This window comes from Rhipicephalus sanguineus, chromosome 1 (genome assembly GCF_013339695.2).
Source record: "Rhipicephalus sanguineus isolate Rsan-2018 chromosome 1, BIME_Rsan_1.4, whole genome shotgun sequence".
NCBI lineage: Eukaryota > Metazoa > Arthropoda > Arachnida > Ixodida > Ixodidae > Rhipicephalus > Rhipicephalus sanguineus.
Genome location: NC_051176.1, coordinates 270,228,274 through 270,249,203, shown reverse-complemented (window position 1 = coordinate 270,249,203; position 20,930 = coordinate 270,228,274). Strand labels below are relative to the sequence as shown.

General features: G+C 48.1%; 1 protein-coding gene across 1 annotated transcript in view; it reads left to right on the top strand.

Annotated features, from left to right (window-relative positions):
• LOC119378955 (uncharacterized) overlaps positions 1–19,406 on the top strand; it is a 126,310-nt gene extending 106,904 nt beyond the window's left edge. The window contains exon 2 of the mRNA XM_037648063.2: positions 18,009–19,406. Within this exon, the coding sequence (XP_037503991.1) occupies positions 18,032–19,063 (1,032 nt within the window). The 5' untranslated portion in view covers positions 18,009–18,031 and the 3' untranslated portion in view covers positions 19,064–19,406. The remainder of the gene's footprint in view (positions 1–18,008) is intronic.
• The last annotated feature ends 1,524 nt before the right edge of the window (positions 19,407–20,930 follow it).

Here is a 20,930-nt window from a genome sequence, read left to right as displayed (position 1 = left end):
TATTTCCGCTGTGTGCGTATCGCCAGGAAAGTCGGCATGTACTACCTTCTAAAGCATCAAGTTACCGAATTTCGTGTAAGGACATGGCCCGTACCAACGAAAGGGGGTGGGCCAAAAATCGGGGGCTTTGAACGGACACAGTGCACACAGGGCCCAGTGCAAACAAGGCACGGGGCAAACAAGCACCGGTTATAATAAAAACACGGAAGGCCTGGCCTTGGGTTGAAGGTGATGCACGCGGACGTGAGCTTTAGCACAAACAGGTCGTCATGCTGTCGTCGTTATTACATCGTCTTCATTCTATCGTGATCATACCGCCGTTGTCCACGCCATAAGTCATGGTTATGCTGTCTTTCGTCGTTCGTGGTTTCTGCGTTGTCATTTCATCGTTGGCGAACTGACGCACACGCTTTCATCATCATTCTGTCGTCGTTACGCCGTCGCTCACTCGTTGCTGTTACGTACAGTCGTCCCACTGTCGTCATGATGCCGCGGTCGTCATTCTAGTTTTGTCGAACCCCTGTCGTCATGCTGTTCTTGTCGGACGGTCGTTTTCGTGTCATATCTTGACTACTACTTCTCAATGAACGAATACGCGGTGTGCTCAGCTACAGGAGGCAGTGTCTGGATTTAACTTTTCTCTCTAAATTTACATTAGGAAGTATTGGCTTGACCTAATATGTGGCATAAACTCGCACTCTCCAAAGAAGTCGACATGACACTTTGATCCAATTTCTCACCCACAAGCAAATGAAAGGATTGCCTCTGCAGCGAATAGATATGGTGTGCAATGTACCCGTCATTCGCTTAAATTGACTTATTTTCGGACTCCGAGGAGCTTCTAAGTTGTGTCAGCAATCACCTAACTGCTAGCTGACTCAGCCGGAGTTTAAAAATATGTCAACGCACTGCATGATGACACGATCAAATGCATGTTGTTGACTACTGCATGGAGTAAGTCACACTATTTTTTTTGTTCTGCGTAATTGTTTAAGTAGGCAAGCTTAATTAACCAATTTCTGAAGCTACGGAGTTGGGCAAAAAATTCCACTCAGAGGGTTGTAGATACGAGGTGGTTGAAGTGGGAGGTTGTATATATACAATCGTGTATATATACACACATACATACAAACACATGCACGAACATACATAAAAGATGGTTGACCCCCCCGAATCTCCCGAAAAAATGTCTGGCTGCGCCCCTGCTGTGTGTGTGTGTTAAAAAAATATTTATTTCACGACTCTGTTTCGGTATAGTCCTATATTAAACTTCGCACACGGTTACTGTTCTATATGTGTCTACCGCTCGCACAACATACAAGTATTGGTGAAGCAGAGACAAACGGAAAATATTTCCTATGACCTTGGCTTCGAATTACCTGCTACATAATACTTCGTTTCTCGTTCTCTAAAGGCAGCTTCAGGGAAAGAAAGGTCAAAGGACGCTTAGCCAGGCCGGAAAGGGCGGCGATTTGCTAAAGTGCAGCGGCCGCAAACTGCACATCTTCGTTTGAAAAAGCAGCGCTGTTTGCACTTCTGTTTTCTTTTTCTGCAGGCCGAAAGTAAAAGCCGCAAACTGAAGCTCTCAACAGCGAGCCGCACGGTTTCAAGAAATACGCACTCGCCTCCAGTTTCGTTTCTCTCCTTTCGCAGCTTCACCGCATTTTACCGCGGGCTCTATCATTTAGCTTAATTCGATTCCGCGCCTCATTGAGACGGCGGCTCGGATGTGGTGGACTAGAGGAGAGGAGGGGGGGGGGGGAGACACCCTGTCGAGAGCGCACGGACCTTGTTTGCCTCGTGAATTATGAATGGGTTTCGCGTTGCTTGAGCATCGTGCACGCTTTCTTTCGCCCGCACTAGTGAAGCGGCCATTTGCGAACACTGCCTGACCTAATTTAGGCTGGTGGCCATCAGCCGGCCTCAGGTGAGGGGAGGCGCGCTCGAGTAAGCCAGAGAAGAGACACACTGACCGGCGTGCTCCAATAAAGCAAAAGAGCGAAGCGGTCTCTTGAGAGTGCATCTGAGATGCTCCGTCAAGCGGAGACAGAGAGAAAAACGACCTCGCGCAGTGACAACAGCTCCGCGCAGTAATACATTTACGCACCGTCTCATGTTTCGTCAGAGGGGCCCCTGTTCCCGAGCCAAGAGCAGCTATGGTTTCACTGCACGTCTCCGTTGCGCGGTGCAGGACTTTGCGAGGAGCAGTCTGTTCGAAAGCCTTAGTCGCCAACAAGACCGGCGCAAGCAAAACAAAAGTACAGGCATCCGACAAGTAGGGACAGTAAGTGAAGCTCGTCCGGAAGCGTGCCACTTTGTTCCAACGTAAGACGCGAGGCGCCACTTCTGCCGCCGGCACGCGCGCGCAGTTCTGGCGCTCGCGCGCTCGCGACGCATACAAAATGCAGAGACGACGACCACCGCGGCGATGCCTGTGCTGAAGACGTGCCACGCTGAACACCTCTTTGTTCGCAATACTTCACACGCGGGGGCTGTTGCTGCTGCGAAGAGGCGGTGAGCAGCACAAATTCGGCGCGCTGCGTGCCGCGTGCAGCAGCGAAAGCGCCTGTCGCATATCAAGGACCAGCTGAGAGCGTATACAAAGCGTGAAGAATCTCTCGAGTCGAAGAAAGGATCAAATAACTCCTTTTCTCGTGGACGGGCGCTCTCCCGAAGACGAGCAAGACGGCGTTGGTGTTCCCCATTCTTAAAAGCGGCTTACGCCCGCGGGCACCCTGATCCGGTAGGCTTTGCCAGGGGCGCGCGCGCAACAAGCGCGCCTGCACCCGCCTCCACCGATGTAAACAAGTAGCGCGCCCCGCCGCAGCGACGGCGCAGTATTTAGAGGCCGAGGACAGGTGAAATATTCATCGGTCTGGCCAGAGCCCGAAAGAAGAGGGCGGCCGCACTAATTAACTAAATATGCGTCGTCGCTGGAGCGGCCACTTTGCTTGATCAAGGCCGCAGGCGGCGTCTCCGGGGCCCATCGTGTCCGGCTGCCGCACGGATGCACAGAGGTCGAGCAGTGTACGAGCGCTTCCTCCGCGGGTTATCTGAACTCCGCTCGTCACGCTGATTACCACCATTTTGCAGAATGGGCCCAAAAAGAATGGCGAGATGCGAAAAATACAAAATGCCGCCCGTGCTCTTTTAGAACGAAGCAAGCATAACATTTAAGTATCTAGCTTGCGAACATGGGGAAAAAAACGAGATAGGCGTAATCATGAGATCAGTGATGCCGGTGTAGTGTATGATCAACCCGCCGCAGTCGCCAGCGACGCGAGGCTGGGGGCTGCGCGTTAAATTGGATGCGCAGCTAGTAGCACCTCGCGCATGAAAGTGACATTATAAAAAAAGGGGGGGGGGAGGCAACTGTTATTGTGCGAACTTCAGATAACCGTAATCACGACCGCACAGCGGGAAATATACGAACGGGCTATCAAATTACTTATGCGTAATGGTCATTTAATAAAGAGGTTCACTGTTTTGGCTGGGTGCGCCATTATGAACGGACAAATTTATAAGGAAGCAGCTACTGGCGTCTAGCTGGACTTTTGAGTATTATTTCCGCAAGTAAGTAATTGCAACTATATACAGACGGCGAGTATCTAAGCCCTTCTAAACAGCATCTGCGGCATGTTTACTTAGCATAATTACATCCTCATAACACGCTACGATGGTGCGTGCTTTAGTAGAACGAGTGGATGTTTTTCATGCCTGTGTAAGCTTTTCATTCTAGCGTTGTGATATGGTGAAAGTGTTTAAGAATGTATGCTTTATTGTTTGTCGTTCTTATTCAGTGCTTAAAAATGTTACAATCATATATATGCGACTCCTGAAGCGGGGGGGGGGGGGGGGGGTGTCAAAATAGAAGTTACATGGTTCTGACAAATCTGCATAATCCACTGGATTACTGCTGTAATACTTTTACACAGCCAACTGTCTGTAACCGCAGTTGCATCGCTGTTTCGTTCATTTGTACGTGGTAAGAGCGAAATTGAAAGACGCATTCCGCGAAGAAGTAAATAGAAAAAGGAGACACATATGACAGAAGAACATTTCTAATCGATGTTTGAGAGTACTTGCCTGACCATATCTCTCTCTGCCTGACCATACCTCTAGTATGTGCTTTGGTCTGTACGCCGAAGGTGAAATAAGAGATGACCTGTTCACACATTCACCCGAGCATAACATGCCCGCCATGGTAGATTAACGGCAAATGCAATAAATAAATAAATGTATAAATAAATAAATAAATAAATAAATAAATAAATAAATAAATAAATAAATAAATAAAATACATAGGTAAACAAATAAATAAAAAATAAAATAAAACGCGTGTACTTAGACTTAGGTGCACGCTAATGAAACCATCCGGAGTCACCCATTATACGATGTGTCCCATTATCGTATCGAGGTTATGGCACGTAAAACCTCAAAATAAAAATAAAGAAACACAGAACGCCATATACAGGCACACAGAGTAGCACGCTAAATTGCCTGGTCCAGCACACTGAGGGCAGCAAACAGCACCTCCGTTGCGCGTAAAACAATATGCCAGCTTCGCTCCTAAGTCGAAGTGGCTGTCATATCTCAAGGGCACTACTAAGTGAACTGCGGTAGATTTTAAAGTAGGCTTTGAAGCCGCATAGCCCAGGTAGGCGCATAAAAGTGGTGCCTATAAAGTGTTACTGAGTGAAAGAATGTTGCCAAAGGTTCTTAATGTTATTGTCTATGTTAGCTGAGTGCGCATAGAACCACGAAGTTGTTTTGTAATCAGGAAACAAAGGACTGCAAGCTCTGTTATGTCTCGCGCTCCGTAGTGTGTGGTATTTTAGCAGCAACGCTTGGTTGGCAGATTGACAGGTATCCTGCAATAGACTTCGCTAGTGTTTGGCTAAATGCTACGCTATTCCGCGGCAGCGTGAGATGATTGACACTGTATCGGCTTTTTCCGTCTCAAACACTAACCGAGTGTAACACTGTCAGGTTACCGTGGTCTGAGGATAACCGACAGATAAACCATGACATGGCCTACGGTAATGAAATATCGAACTTAAAAAGCCTCGTATACCGTGTTTCCTGCATATTGCAAGTGAACATGTCCGCTGTATATCTAGATTAGCTTCAAGCTGTGTCGCCTCGCAAAAGTGGGAGTCGCAAAGCTTCGCGAGACTTCCGCCATGAGAGGTTACGAAATGTATTCCTCATAACGCTGTCACATCATCGCCTCTACTTATTGCTTTTTATATGGATTTAGATATGTTGGCGCCTTAAGTGGCGCCGGCTGCTGCTCGTCGCAGGGAAGAAATATAATACATAAATAAATAACAAGGGAAGCACTAAAATACTGCACACTCTATCAGAGTATGAACGTTTGTGAAGTTTCGACCATTAGGAAATGAAGGCAATGAAGGTAGTGCAAGGACGTTTAGAAGCTACGAAGTTTACAAATCGAGTGCACCTTTTATGGCATCATTTATACGACTAAATATTGCTTCGGGGGGCAGCCTGCAGGGGCGTAAACAGATTTTTTTTTTCTGCGGGGGGCGGCGTTCAACCATGCTTTATGTATGTTCGTGCGTGCGTATGTATGTGTACATGCATACACATGCAAGATTGAAAAAAAATTCGGGGGAGTGTGTGAACCCTCCTATCTCCCCCCCCCCCCCCTCCTTGCTACTCCAGTGGCAGCCTGACACCCAACTGTCTCGTCTGATAGCTTGACTATATTTATACATAACGCGCCTACCCGTTACAGAATGGTGGAGATGCGGAGCACCGGAGCTCCGCAGCAGATGTCGCTTCGCTCTCCCCAACATAGGCGGCACCGCCTGTGCACGAAACTTACTCTGACCATGAGTTGTCGTTGTATTCCAGTTTTTGGTCGTCCTGAGGCTGCGGCACATCTTTTTATTCCCATGTTTCCGCTAATTGCCGACCACCACGTCGTCTGCCTGTTTTAATCGCTCAAGGGTCCTTGGGCCGGTTTCGTCGCTTGGTTTTATGGATCCGTGACTATGCTCGTTTGTCAACATCTGTAGATCTGCTGATTTGCACAAGGACGCTGACATGTCTGTCTAGTCATTCAGTGGATCCTCGTTATCCTGTTACATACAATACGCATGTCCGTGTTCTGACTGCAAGTGATTTGAACGCAGAGGCACACAAAATAACGACGCCGCATTTTCGCCGCCCCCGTTCGGGTACTCGTGCTGAATAGCAGCATTCCATTCGACCTCAACATAATCACTGCAGGCCCAGAACTTCTTTCTGCTCATATTTCCCCAACATTGCCGTTTCCTCGTTTTTCGGCAGCTTCACGACGTGCCGATGGTGGGACACCTCGCAGAATCGCATACTGCTTGCGGAGTCGTTGTCTTTGTCTCTTTTCTTTTCTTTTTTGGCTTAGTCTGCATACAGCTCTCCGCGTCACGGTGTAGTCATTGTGGCTTCGGCCTACGCCGGGAAGCTTCCTCTGCAGCCTGCCGAGCGTTTTCACCTCATGAACATTCCTTCCGAGCATTTCCATTGTTGTCAGCTGCTTTTCACGGGTTGGTGCGGGCAGATTTTCTTCATGCCTTCTTTCCTACTCATATTTTTTTTATACCATCTCCGCACATCCCAGTGCAGAGTAGCCAACCGGAGGGAATCTGTTTAACCGCTCTGTGTTTCGCCTTTATTTCCTCTTCTTATATCACGTTAGCGTGAACTGCTTGACCTCTTTCCGACGTGAATGACTCTAATGAAGTAGATTACGCGCTTCGCGATCACGAGAGTCTCCCTAACGAGTTGCGCCACCGATGTCGTTGACTTTCTCCTGCATGGCGTCCTCCCACTCCACCGCTCGTCACGACAGCAACGCGCTGCGACCGCTCTTTCTTGTCTAGAATACCCGATAATCCTCTTATCTTGGTCTACAGAGCACAAGCTATCCACCTCCTACCGCCTACAAACGAACGGTCGTATGGCTCAGTTGCAGGCTCATGCTTTCTATGAATGTCTTCAGTGATGAAAGCGAAGCATATGGCCATGCTTTCTATATGCGTACCTCACGCATAAATATGGTTCGTCGTGACATGTCCTGCTCCATACCCACCTATTTACGGTCATTACATTACCTTGCCCTTCGCACCACCTTTTTCCGTAGCGCGGGGGACCGCCGAATATACTTCAGGATGCAATGGATCAAGTTCACAGGGCTCACCAGATCTCCCGCTATCGTCAGACCATGGACTTAGAAGGAATTCCAAATGGACAGCTAATGACCGTTAGCGTCGAAACAAATTGTCTTCTCCCCATGCTTGTTAGTTCGCCACTATAGTCATTGTTACGTTATGGTTCTGTTTTTCACAACGTGCAGGTTCTTTTACTTTTGAAATGTCTGAGACATCGCCTTAAGACACTTCCTGAAGGACGAGACCGCTCGGACCGACCGGAGCTCGGACCGTCCGAGCTCGGGCTACGGGCCCGAGCTCGCACCGGCCGGACAGCCGCGTCCGAGCTCGGGCCCGTAGCCCGACTGCTCGGACCTGTCCACGGGCACAGGAACGTTTTCCCAGCAGCAGCGCATCAGAGACTCACAGCCAGGAACAGCAGGTACCCAGTAGGTCGCTCAGGACTCGGGTATACTAAGACGCCGTGGCTCGGGTCCAAAACCCGACGCCCAATACGCGTGGCCCGTCTTGTTCTTGCTCACCTTCAGCTGTGGCTCACACCCACTGTGGGGGATTGGCCAAGAATTGGGTGATTTTATAATATGTTATATAGTACTCTAGAGGGGAGGTTACAGAATAGAAACATTACAAATTTGATAGGAAATTTTGGCGCTCGATCAAATATGTGTCGATGCTTGTTTGTTTGTTTGTTTTTCCTTCAATACTATGGCACATACCCACTCTGGGGGATTGGCCAAGGAATCGTAGTTTAAAATTTAGAAGTTAATTTTAACAATGTTGAATCATAATGATGATGATGATGATGATGATGTGCCTCTACACATGGCTCATACCCGCACTGGGGGATTGGCCAATAGTTGTTTATAAAAATTTGTAAAGTTATAACTAATGATTTAACACAAAAGGCAAGCAAACATACCAGCCACTGCTTCTTCTTCTTCCAGTTCGCTTCGCTTCCCTCTCTCCTCGTGCCGAACGATCGCCGTGGTTTTCTCCAATCGGCGTTATCCTTCTCGCTTTTTCACGCCCCTGCCAGTTTCTTCTTCCTTGTCTTCCACTGTCATTTCGCGGCGCGCACTTTAATATCCGCGCCGTTCACCACAGTCATGTCGCTCATGTCGGCCTCTCCGGAAACTCCTCTACAGAGAGCCCTACAACGTCTCACTCCAGGTTAGTTTGGAACAAAATATGAGGGCAGCACTACTCGCCCGGTTAATCTCTAGTCGTACCCGAGCTGATACTGCCCGTGTCTTCCGGGTGAAGTCATACTTCTGTGCCAACTATAGTCTCAGAGTTGCACAAAAATGGTGCTTCAGCCGAAGAGGTTCCCTTGACGGAGTGAGTAGGACAATGATGCGGAGGGCGGCTGCTGTGTGAAAGTTTAGTCTGCAGCATGCTATCTTCACTATGCTGGGGAGCCTTGCTCTAGCGAAATCGTCGCGAAAGGGAACACTTTTCACATTTCAGTGAATATTTGATAATCGTAGCTGCTTATCTCGACTTTTTGGGACTGCAATGTTCTCCCCCTTTTTTCTCTTTTTGTAAGCACAATCAGTTGATTCATGTTAAAAGCGCTAACTTGTACTCTTTATTGAAAGAAGGATCATACATCTTTGCGTTTCATCTTCTGATGAAACAACAGCTTATTCTTATCTTAAAAACAGCGTATTTTTATCGAAAGCAGACAGAACCTTCGGCTTTGTCATGACGGACAATTTGCTAACAAAAACAAACGTTGACACTTGCTCGTAAGCAATGGATAATCTGCAAGAAACGGCAAATGTGTTGTCCAAAGCTGCTGGACACTGTCTTTTCCACGCGTGATGCAGACTGCATGATGCATTTGGGTGGTGCCACTATTTGACATGAGCACCATCGCAGGAATGCGTAGTGACCGCTCTGATAAGGCTGCAAGGACACCGGTACACGCACAAACTGTCGTCGTTAATGGAGCTGTGTGCTTAAGTCATGCCGAGTGGGATCTTTGTTTACACTGTAATCTAGAGAAAGCCGCAGTTCGTTCCACTTATAGGAAATGAGCGTATATTAAGGTGAAGCTTTGTGTGGTTATTGCTCTGGGTTTGGGCGCTGGCACCGGTTTCCTTTTCTGGTATGGTTATGGATTTATAATACACAACTTGAACAAGTGGGGTATGTTTTGGCTGCTGTGTTGAAAGAGAAAAGAAAGGAAGGAACTTTCACGTAATCCCGAGATACCTGGAAATGCGGAGGAGCTGTCTATTGAAGTTACTCTTCTTTTTCTTTTTTTTTTATCTAAACATAGCAGATGACAAGAAACGTGTCTGAGAAGTTGAGATTATATGCTCAAGAGGATTTTTAATGTGATACAAGCGCACCATGGTTTCGAACGCTGCGTCTCAGCTGAAATGGAAAGCTGTCTTCTCATGCTATACGCGCTGGTTCGACATCGGACTGAGAAACTGCGCGCAACGATCTCGGCCCTCCGTGCTCAAGCTGACGCTATAGTCGTCAGCCTGGGTCACTTGTCTCCGCTAACCCTCTTCCACTTCTTCATCCCCCGCTCCCGTTTCGGGCACTACGCAGACTCAGCTTAATAATTTGTCCTGGCGCTCTCGCGCGCATCGGTTAGCCGCGTTCACTTATTCGCGCACGATGTGGGGTCGGGGGTGCAAGGCAGCAAGGCCGCGGTAGATGTTGCCTCCTCCTTCTTCATCGGGAAAGGATAAACTCTCACAGTCGGCTTTGTTTTTGGGCACGGCCCCAGCCGCCTCCCACATAAGTGGACGTGCCGGTGCGCCAGCGGTCCTCCTATACACTCTCCGACTAAATGCGCGCGCGCCGCCAGGAAGTTAGCGCGAGCGGCGAAAGCTGGCCGGTTCCCAAGTGGGCCCGCGTTTCCATCAGCCGCTTATTACCAAGGGCCTTCCCCCTGCAACGTGCACTCTACGCCCTCGGGTTCTCTGCTGAGGCGCGCAACTCGGCACCCCTAACGTTTTGCTCGCGCGAGCGGACTGATGAGCAAATGTCTGGGCCTATAGCTGGTTGCTCGTGGTTGAGCACGAGCCAGTCGGTGACCAATTATTGCCGCAACGGAAACGCGTGTCTCAGTGACGCGCAATACCGCTGACCAGTCGTGGAACGTTGCCCATAAGCGTCGGAAATGGGCAGCCCTCGCCGCGTGGGCCAAGAAATTTTTTTTTCCCTGAGGCTCGAAAACAGCGCTTGTATATAGAGCGCACTTGAGATGGCACACAAATCCACGCCCCAGCTGCGGCTCTGTATTAGCAACGTAGACGGTAACCAAGGGTAGTTGCTTAATATTCTTTTTTTCTCGCTGCAGGGAACCTGAACGATTGCTGGAGCAAGAAATACGTCATTGTCGCCATGCTTTACAAAACACCCATTCAGAAGTCTGCGCTCTTTGCCATTGGCTTGCCGCATTCGCTGACATGTCCAGCACGAGGATTGGCTAGAAATTGCGTTTTAAAACAATTACAGCGTAATACGTAGCTTTTAGTAATTACGAAAGGTTCCACTAGAACTGGCGTCCCGGCTCTTAATTCTCCGGTGCGTTAAAGTTCCTGAAAACCACTTAGTATAGCAGCTTAGATAAATAACATTTATCTCCACTGTTTGGGCAGATAACATTAATTCGTTGGGTCGGCGAAAGCTTGATGACGGCTAGCGGCCCTTGGTGCGAAATCGAATAGCTGTGGTTTTTCTCATTTCGCAAGTACAAGCATTATTGATTCATACTGGCACTGGGCGCTTCGGCTGCGCTGTTATCAGTACTGTAATGGAAAGAAGCATGATGACGATGACTATTCTAAGACGACAGGGCGCGAAAACACGGACGCCTGCTAACAACTGAAGAGACACACAACGGCGGGAAAGAAAGAAGGCTCGAAAACTTATCTGCGCATGCCCGTGCAATAGGCAAACCTATCAGCCCGGCACGCGGGGGAGTCTGCGTGAAAGATAACTGTTAGGGCACTTGATTTCATCTTTATGCAAGTTAATCGACGGTTGGCTCACGCATGCGCTACCACTATTATCGATATGCCATGCCTCAATCATCAGACGCGTTTCTTTATTCCTATGCCGGTACACAACTCCGCATTCATCGAATTTCGGCGTGCGCTTACACTCTCGACAACGTAAAAATAGATTAGAATGTGAGCCTCCAGTTAGCGATCTGTTCGCGATCTAGGTTAGCGATCTAGGTCTCTTCAGTTGTTAGTCGGCGTTTACGGTGTCGTGACTTATTTCTTGTGTCCGCGTTTGCACGCCCTATCTTTTTAGAATGAATACTTACAAACTAGCTCGGCTCTCTGTTATCCTAAGACGTTGACTACTTCCCTATTTTACACGTGCTGACCCTTCATCACTTTCTTGTACTTGGGGGGCCTCAAACACGAAAGCGGCGCCTGTTTTCTTTTGCCAACATAATTGCCTGCTTTCGGGGACGAAAGAAAACAGAGGCGATAGCCCCTTCCGCAGAGGAAGGAAAAGTTATTATAGGAAGGGTAACTGTGGTCGCCCGCTTTCCGCGAACATTGTTTCCATGGGCAGCGTCCACAGCCTACGGTTGCTGCATGAGTTTAGTATAGGCACCGAAATTAGATTTCATCTGCACGGCAGTCTTGACTTCGTTTACCCATAATCAGGTTCCCGTTTTAAAAGAATCTTCCTTTTGCCGCGCTGCTGTCTTTGCGTACAGCCTCTTGTGTTTTATCCCTCCTAATCTTTTTGTTTTTCGTTGTAGCATAAGTTGCTCTAATCTACGTAGTCGTGAACGTTGTCACAATTTTCTCTTTCGTCTTCTTCTTGCTCTGATGTTGATTTCATCTGCATACGGCCAGGCGCGTACAATTGGAAACTCAATTTATTCGCTCTTATGCGTCCTTGATCACGCGGTCTCTGGCCTTAAGCTTGCAATGACATTTATTCGCTCCGCTTTTACTGACGCTACGCTGAATATTCTACGCGCGATCCTTTCCCAAAGAAAACACACGTCGATGTGTGCGCTACGTAGCCCCGCTGTGACTGCAGTTGAAAACCCCTTGCGTGGGGGTCCGCATTTGATGATAATTCTTTCACGCCATCTTTCACCAGGGCGATCGATATCCGTCCATAGTGGCGATAAATAAAGGCAATAAACCTGCACTAGGTAACCATAGACACTGGCTTACAAGGGCGTAGCCGGGGGGGGGGGGGTCAACCCCCCCTGAAAATATTCAGTTTTGCTTGCGTATATATACACGCACACATACAAACGCACTCAAGAACATGCATAAAGTATAATTCAAACCCCCCCGAAAGAGATGTCTGGCTGGGCCCCTGCTGGCTTATGATCGCAGGCCACTTAGACAAGAAATGAATGCACGAGGAAGCACAAGAAACAACGCTTATGGAGGAAATGACCGACGTAAATGAACCCGGAACCTAGTCCTTTCATGAAACTTACCAGGGCACCGTGTTGTTGTACGAGTATGCCGAATATTATGTAAGGGCATGCAAGCAGGAACAAATATGCAGCAGTGGTGACGTAAGCTTCGTTACAGTTCTTTCGTTGCATATTCTCAGAGGAAGTCAAAGAAAGAATGCGCATTCAAAGCAGGAACAGCGCCAGGATGGGAATAAACAGAGAAGAGGAAGAACTATATCGAGCGGCCGAAATAACTGCCGAAGCGAATGCGAACTTAGAAACGGCATGGTTGCCAACGTGCTTGCAAGCTGGACGATGGAAAGCGCGGATAAACAGCTTCACTGATGGAAAATAAACGTACGTGCATTCCTAGACGTTTCTTTAACATTTCCTCATTCACTTAACTGCGTGGCTCCAAGCAACGGCGTATTAACAAGTTACGTGATGGAAGCTTTCTACACTGTTGTGGTTGGATTGGAGCATTCTTGCGACGCTAAAATTGTCGACAGAAATTGGCAAGCTACAAATCATTGCAAATCGTTGAGTTATACCACTGCGTTTGGTAATGCCTGCTGCAAGCGTACGGCCACGATGTTATTTAGTGTGAAGCCGTTGCGCCTGTATAACACAAAATGATTATAAATATAGGACACGTAAGGAAGAGATAATTTGGGCTCCTTTATTGAGAAAGTATTCTTATGCACGCCGCAAGTGTTCGTGGTGCAAAACTTTAGCAATCTTCATTTAGAACCCATCTTTATTGAAGACGGCCGATAGAGGAAAGCCCATAAAAAAAATAAAAGCTTCGTGATTTCGGCCACCATTCTGTGGGCACCTCTCTCTTTACCAGGCCGGTAATTGCTGTAAAAATGATTCAGAAGACCAATTAAACAACGACGTAGGTACGATGTGCTGCTTTGCGAACCACAGCTCCGTCCCTCTAAACTTGCAGCCCTCGATAAAGGAGTGATTTTACATACTTGCACACGAAGCTGATCGGCCCTGTGACATTTTCCCAGTGCGGTAATGTGCTATCGCAGACTGTATGTATGTATGTATAGAGTTGTCAAGGCACAGAAATAAACACGAGAACAGAAGAATAAAAGCGCGCTTGTTATCCTCAGACGCTTAATGCTTAGACAGCGAGAGCCCTGTAGCATTGGGGCAACGTGTCGCCAACCAAGTTTCGGGCTTCTCGCGGAAGTGTACGTAAAAACGCAATGTGCTCCGCAGCTAGTTCGTGTGTACCATGCGCAAACAAAGCTTCGGGATGAAGCATGTGTTTCGAGATGAAGCAGATAAACTAGTTCATGCGCGCTTCGTATCTCTTTGTGCATCTCACTCAGTATATCGCAACCCGGAAGCTTCTACGCGTGCCCGAAGCTCTCGCGTATTGTCACTATAGCACCACAGTCGACGTCCTTTTGTCCGCGGTGCACTGTTTCTATACGGCCTGAATGCATGCTTTGGACCGCAACGCGCGATGTAGGTGCCTTAGTTTCCTGACAAATAAGGACATGACTTGCAGGCGCCAAGCTATTGGGACTTTCGCTGCGCTCTTTGACAGGGTATGTTCTATGTTTGTGAACTGGAGCTCTAAAGCGACGAGAGAAAGAATAGACTGACACAGCCCTGAATAGCGACGGACGTTTTTCGTATAATTGTGTGTTTTATGCAGTTAGGCGTTCTATATATAGAACGTGACAGCTATGTCTTGCGTGAATAAGCGATTGATTTATTTCCCTTATATTGTTGTTGTTGTTGTGCAGATAAATGTATTGTAACAATCTCAGCCACGCTTTAGAGACTCGGGAAACGTTGGAAAGAACAATTATGTAAATAATAGCGCATTTATTTTAATATAAACAACAAACGTTTTTCCGGATGGCGGCGGAGGTGCGAAATAATGAAATGAGAAACACGTCTTAGCTTTTCCGTCGTTTCTTCTTTTTTTTCTGCCTCATACTCATCTTTTTCCGTTTCTTTTTTTTTTCATTTCCCAACAAGAGCGTACGCCTGCAGCTTACCATTTTCTTTAGGGTAAGAGCAAAACGCGACAAAAAATTGAAAGTAGTGAATATCTTTTTTTTTATTTCACTCGGTGCCATTAAATGTCAACACAGGAACTTTCTTTTGGGTACAAGGTATGTGCTACATAAATATGGGCATGCTGCGACGGTTCAAAATTTTATTTTAAAAAGAAACAAAAAATGCACCACATGTCGCATTTTGCCCCAACCTGCGGGGCAAAACGAGACGCTGCGTGAGGCAACACGAGACAGCGTGAAAAATTTTATCCTCTCAGTTCTTGCAGTAGAAACACTTCAAATTCACTCCGTGGGCCGCCACGCAGTCTTGATGCCCCCAGTCTTTGCACTCCACGCATTGAATGCCCACAGAAGCCGGCGCTGTGCTGCTCCGAAACTCCTAAAAACATTCAGTGCTTTTTTCATGTCGTTTTCCTCCCAGGAAACTCTAGATACTCGCTTGTACGTCCGCAAGATCCTTAACAAAAAAATGTGATATATAATGAGCGTAAATAAATGGTTCACTTAATAAGACACTCTATAAGGTAATTCAATGCCTTTTTGTCGCGTTTTGCCCCTCCCACATGCCCGAATACAAAAAAAATTCCCCTTTGGCCCACGGCCCCAAATGAGCTAAACTCTTGGTGGCATGTAGCTAGTAGTATAAAGTAACAACATAAATAATTGGATTGTTGTACTGAGCCGGAGTAGCTTCATGCACGGATCCGAATATTTGGCCGAGCAGAATTTCGCCCCCTTTTTAGCGGGTCACGAACATATGACATCAGCCGCGCAATTTTTCCCGCGCGAATGCTGTGAGCAATCATCAAAGTTTACACATAAAATGTCGAAAACTACCGGCACCTATCGCTGAAATAGAGAAACAAAGAAAACGTACTTTTCGTATTAGCTATAGAGGGCGGCAAAGTCAAAATGTCGCGTTTTTCCCCGCGTCTCATTTTGCCCCGCCTTACCCTAATTTCCTTTTATACCTCTCAGTACTTTACGAGATCTGAAAATGATTTCGTTCTAGATGCAAGCGTATACTATTTGACTATGCTATTGGATTGGACTAATGTTCGAAAACCCGCGGGCTTTACGGAACACCATTAGGACGACGGAATACGTATCCGCAACCTGGGGCGCATTTCTCGAACACATAAATCCAGGGCTTTATCTCAGTCCCAAGCCACAACAGCGAGAACGCAAATGTCACTAAAGGGGGCCAAACTGCACCTATTTGGCGACACCCTATAGACACCTGCACAGCCGCCTGGGATGCAGTGACGTCACGCGCCGCCGAACTCTGCCGAAAGCTTTTTCGAGCCGCGAATGCGAAAGACAAAACGAAAAAAAAAATAAGGTTAACGAAAAAGTGATAAACCCCACTTTTATGTTCGTGCCACCAGCAAGCTTTGCGCAGAGAGCGCGGGTATTACTCTGGAAATTTGTTCTCGTATATCAGTATGTAGCGTTCTTTGTGGCGTGAAGTTCGCGAGCTCCGGCATTGCATTAGCTCGGAAAACAGGTCGATTATCGACTTTGGAAACTAATACGATCACTTCGATGATGACAGTGTTCATAATGACTCTAGCAGTCATTATCGTCATGGTGTCGTCCTCGCAGCCACCTACTTTGACCTTGACGAAGGTGTTAAGCAACTTTCAAATCTAAAACGACGCTATCTCTTTAGCCGGCACCGTAGCAGTAAAGAAGAAGCTGCCATTTTACCAACATAGAAAAGAAGATGACGGAAAAGTGAGTTTTGTAGTGCGCGGGGTCTAAGTTTTCTTCACTTCGACAAGCTTGTGCTCCGCATGGTCCGGCTGGCGTCGAGCAGGATTTTAGGGTCACCAAACTTTTTTTAATTCCCAAAGTATTTCGTTCTTAAGTTTGGTATGCCATCGGCTGGCCACCTTTCATCATAGCATGTCAAACATCGACATTCTCTCGCATCTTCTCCGACAAATAGTTTTTAGCACAAGTCATTTTCTTTTTGAAAAGTGCACGAAACATTCTAAACCGGTATTTGCAAATCATATCAAGTTTGTATCGACTGGGTAGCAGCGGGATGTGACTGATTGATTTAAATGAAAACAAAAATGCGACGGTACAAATGACGCCACAAGGGACAAAACATTGAAGTGATATTCTACTCATTCGATCGCTATACCGGGGCGAATCCAATGTGTGGATAACGTAATTGCACGTATAACACACATGTAGTAGCCTATACATTCGACAAGTGGAGAAAAAATAAAACTGAGAAATGAACAAGGGGTTGTCACTCAGGAACGCGGCCCCTCTAGGGCCGGTGCGAGCGGACACACGGGGGCAAACACAGGAGCAGGAAAGAACAGATAGCAGGCTTCAAGAGCCCAGCGAAGGTCCGCACAGGCTCGTTATAATTCTCCTCATTAGCCGAGGCTATGCCCTGGGCGCCTCGTGTACTTTGTGGACAGAACAGACAAACGCTTCAAGGCCTCGCGCTCTTGGATCTCCCGGATGTTCAAATGACACGTGACGTTGCATATAACGCGCCATTTGCACATGCAGAACCAAGGGTCGTGGCACGACAGCGAAATAAGATCAGGCCACAGCCTTATCTCACCAGAGTGCCTTAAAGATAGTTGACAAACGAGTGATTATTAAGGATGGGCAGCTCCAAATACAGTTTGTTGCTTCCGCATCTTATTACAACATGCAGGAGGTTTTTTTCTTCTTCTAACTGTGCATCTAGTATATACAGATTTTCTCCCACAGAATCCAGGCGCTCTTGTGGAGAAGTTTTTACGTGAGATGGACGTAGTTTGCTCTTAGTAACGTGTCTCAGGGTACTCATTAATTCAAATTCATTAATTTGCTTTGACGTTCAATCATAAATATATAGGTGTGCAATTCTCAAGATTTCGACAAAAAATTCAGGCTATTAAGATGCGGCTGGCTCAGAGTTCGCCACGTAAAAAACTGCCATCAAGGCTCTTATACAAAAATTTGCTATAGAATTATGTGTAATTACTTCTCGAAGATCACATTATTAGCGCGCGGTATGTACATCTCGAGAATTGTCCTTGCCTGGGCAGGTTGAACAGAGGAAGAAAGACCGGCGGTGTCTCCCTTTTGTTCCTGTGTCCTCGTCAGTCTGGTTGGCTGGAAATCTTCCTTACATGCCCATCTCACCTAAGAACTCATCTGCTATATCGCTCCGGTTATATGCATAGCTTTATATAGCTTATATAGCTGATGGGAATAACCAGCACCATACGTCAACTGCGTTACATAATCATAAGTGCTCATTTCGCTTGAGCAACTTGTGATTCACGTTAACAGTATTTGCGGTGCCAGTGGCTTGTTGTCGCCTAATACCATTCAATTAAAGTTGTCTCTCCGCAGGGCCCCCGCCACCACTCAGCACGATGGGCGCGCTGGTCTGTCGGAGCCGAGAACCCGCCGAGTCTGGCGCCACCATCCTGGCGGAGTCACCCGAGCTTTGGGCCAAGCCTGCGGCAGCAGCATCGCGGGGCCAGGCCGGCCGGCTGCCCTGGCACCGGACCCGGCGGGCCAAGCCCAGCGGTGCCGCCTCGGTCGTGTCTCCCACGGGTGACAACTGCCCGTGCTGCTGCGCGGGAGCCGCAGCAGCCGCCGCCAAGCTGCAGCAGCCGGAGGTGACGACCCTGGAGAGAGCCGAGTCACCGCCGAACAAAATCAGCTTCTCACGGAGCGCGTGGGAGACGCCGCCGTCCCCACTGCTAGACAAGCCGAGCTCCGTGCACGAGGAACCGCTGTTCGTGGAAGAGACCACCGACCTGCTCACGGACACCGAGCAGCAGTGCCAATTCGCCTTCTCGGGCAGCGACGATGTCACCCAGGTGGAGGAGATCACCGAGAACGGTGGCGATCAGTGCACCTTCTGTACGCTGTACCCGGACGGCGCGCTGGCGGCGGCCACCGACGACGATCTGAAGGGCGCAGCCGAGCGACTGTGTGCGCTCTATCCAGGCACCGGCCGCCTGGCGGGCGCGGCCGACGAGCCGTGCAGCCTTTGCCTGCTGTTCCCGTCAGAAGGCGGCATTGCGGCGCGCGACGACGAGCCCAGGGCTCTCGACGACGGCTGGTCCAACCTCGACGAAGAGGTGACCATCATGGTGGACAGGGTGTCCAGCCTCAGCTCCATCGTGGAGGAGAAGCTTAGGGTCAAGAACAAGACGAGGCAGGACGTGTGGAAAGGGACATTTGGAATCTACGTGCACCACGCCAAGGACGGCACGAAGAAGATCATCATCCGCGACGGTTGGACGTCCTACCATATCCAAGGTAATGGGTGCGCTCACACTGAGGGGCGTAGGTTACTGCATTCGAAGAAAAGGGAGGGTAAATATGGTCGACGAGGCCCTTTGCCAAGAGCGCTCTGCATGCGTGCCTTTGGTTGCACTAAACGAGCTTATTAAGCATTGATTATTAAGACATTTCTATAGTTACTGCCGCATCGTCGTTTGGCGAAACAAGATGGTCTCTGTTGAGTGCCTTGTGTCTTCAACGCCCAATACGAGCCAAATCCGCCATCAGGTTAGGCTTCAAGAACGGGTAGGTTTTATGTCACTTAAACGTTGAAGCCGTTGTCTTCCCTCGCATCCCACTTCTTTCCACGCTGTCTGGCTCTTCTTCCTCTCTTGCACCCCCCGGCGGTGACGGTCGAATTTCGATAGAGGTTGAATGCTAGATACCCGTGTAATTAGATTTAGGCGCACGTTAAAGAACCTCAGTTGGTCAAAATTTCCGGAGATCTCCACGACGGCATGCCTCATAATCATATCGTGGTTCTGGCACCTAAAACTCCAGAAGTTATTATTATTATCTCTTGAGACCCTTGCTTCCATTATTACGGCGCATGCCGCCATCCCCTTTCAGTACTTAACCTGTCGGTGTTGCCACCGTATGCTGCCGGCCACTATCACTTCCTTCTCGATTACCGCTAGCGCGTTTCTCTTTGATCGTTAATCGCTGCAATATGAGGTCGTGCCGAAAACGTTTCGCAGCTGTAATGAGGAAGGCAGAATGTAGGAATTCCTCATTTATGGAGAATGGAGTCGAAGATTGTTCATCCAGGCTCAATGCGAAGTGGCAGTGCGTCGCTAGGTTGCGGGCCCAGAACAATAAGTACAGCAACTCGAGGAATTTGTTCAGCATATCTGCGCGATATGAAGGCAGCGTGTTGCAGCGATTTCCGTATGAAGCGCTGTCTCCTTGACACACATAATCAAGAGTCTGTAAATCTTGCCTGTTGTGTACAGTTCTGGCGCCATACCGGCTTTCTTCAAGCTTTCCTAACTGTCATTCCGCGTGTGCACGGCGTGTCCCACAGGTTGAAGAAGGCGGCAGGTAGGGCGGGAAATTAGGTAGTTTTCTCAAATCCAGGCAAGCTGAACGCCTTATTCACAAGGGTCAATCAAGATAACCCTCCAAAAAACAAAGGATGCGAGAAGAAACATCAATCGCTCTTCACCCGCTGCATCGCAGAATTCGTCTTTGACCGTTCCTTTGAGCTACGGTCGTTCCTATACGTGGGGCAAACCGGACGCTACCTCAATGAGCGCCTCCGGGTAAAACAAAGTATTGCAGCAACCGAGCACTTTATTGCAGTTCATGCAACTGCAACTCGCAATTCAATAAGGTCACCGTCATCAAGAGGCATGCAGATCAGCGCACGCTCGAATTTATCGACTCTTTTGTCATTGTCAAGTGCGGCCCCTTGATGCGTCCATTCAGCATGCATTAATTACATAAGAAAATTCCATATCTGCAATATTAACACGTCCTCACCTTCACGCTCCTGGCACGCACTCCAAGTCATTTATTTTTCTATGTTTATACCGGTTTTTTTTTTCGCGTTTGCACAATAAATTTTTGTTGGAAGTCCGCGCCCATGCCACGTTTTTCTTAATCTGTGTCCCATTTTCGGGCTGTTTGTAGTAGCTTGTCTTCGTACCAATGAGCTCGGATAACCACAATATTGAATTTCTTTTTTCCACGTGCCACTTGTTGCTTCAGCTGCCTGGATCACGTTCTTTAGTTACGGTATGCTGTAATTTCAACAACATGAAACAATGTGAGCAATCGCTTCGGCCACTGCGACAATTTATAACTCTGGAGCCTTAGCTGTGGGGTATGAAGTAGCATGTTGCATAGGTCGGGCTTCCTAGCAACAACAGTGGCGGTGCTGAGAAGCACGACCAAATTCTGAAATTCCAAAGCCGCGTCGTATGTTCTGAGAATTCGTCAACGACTTCTGTCGTTATTGTACACTGTGCATGCTAC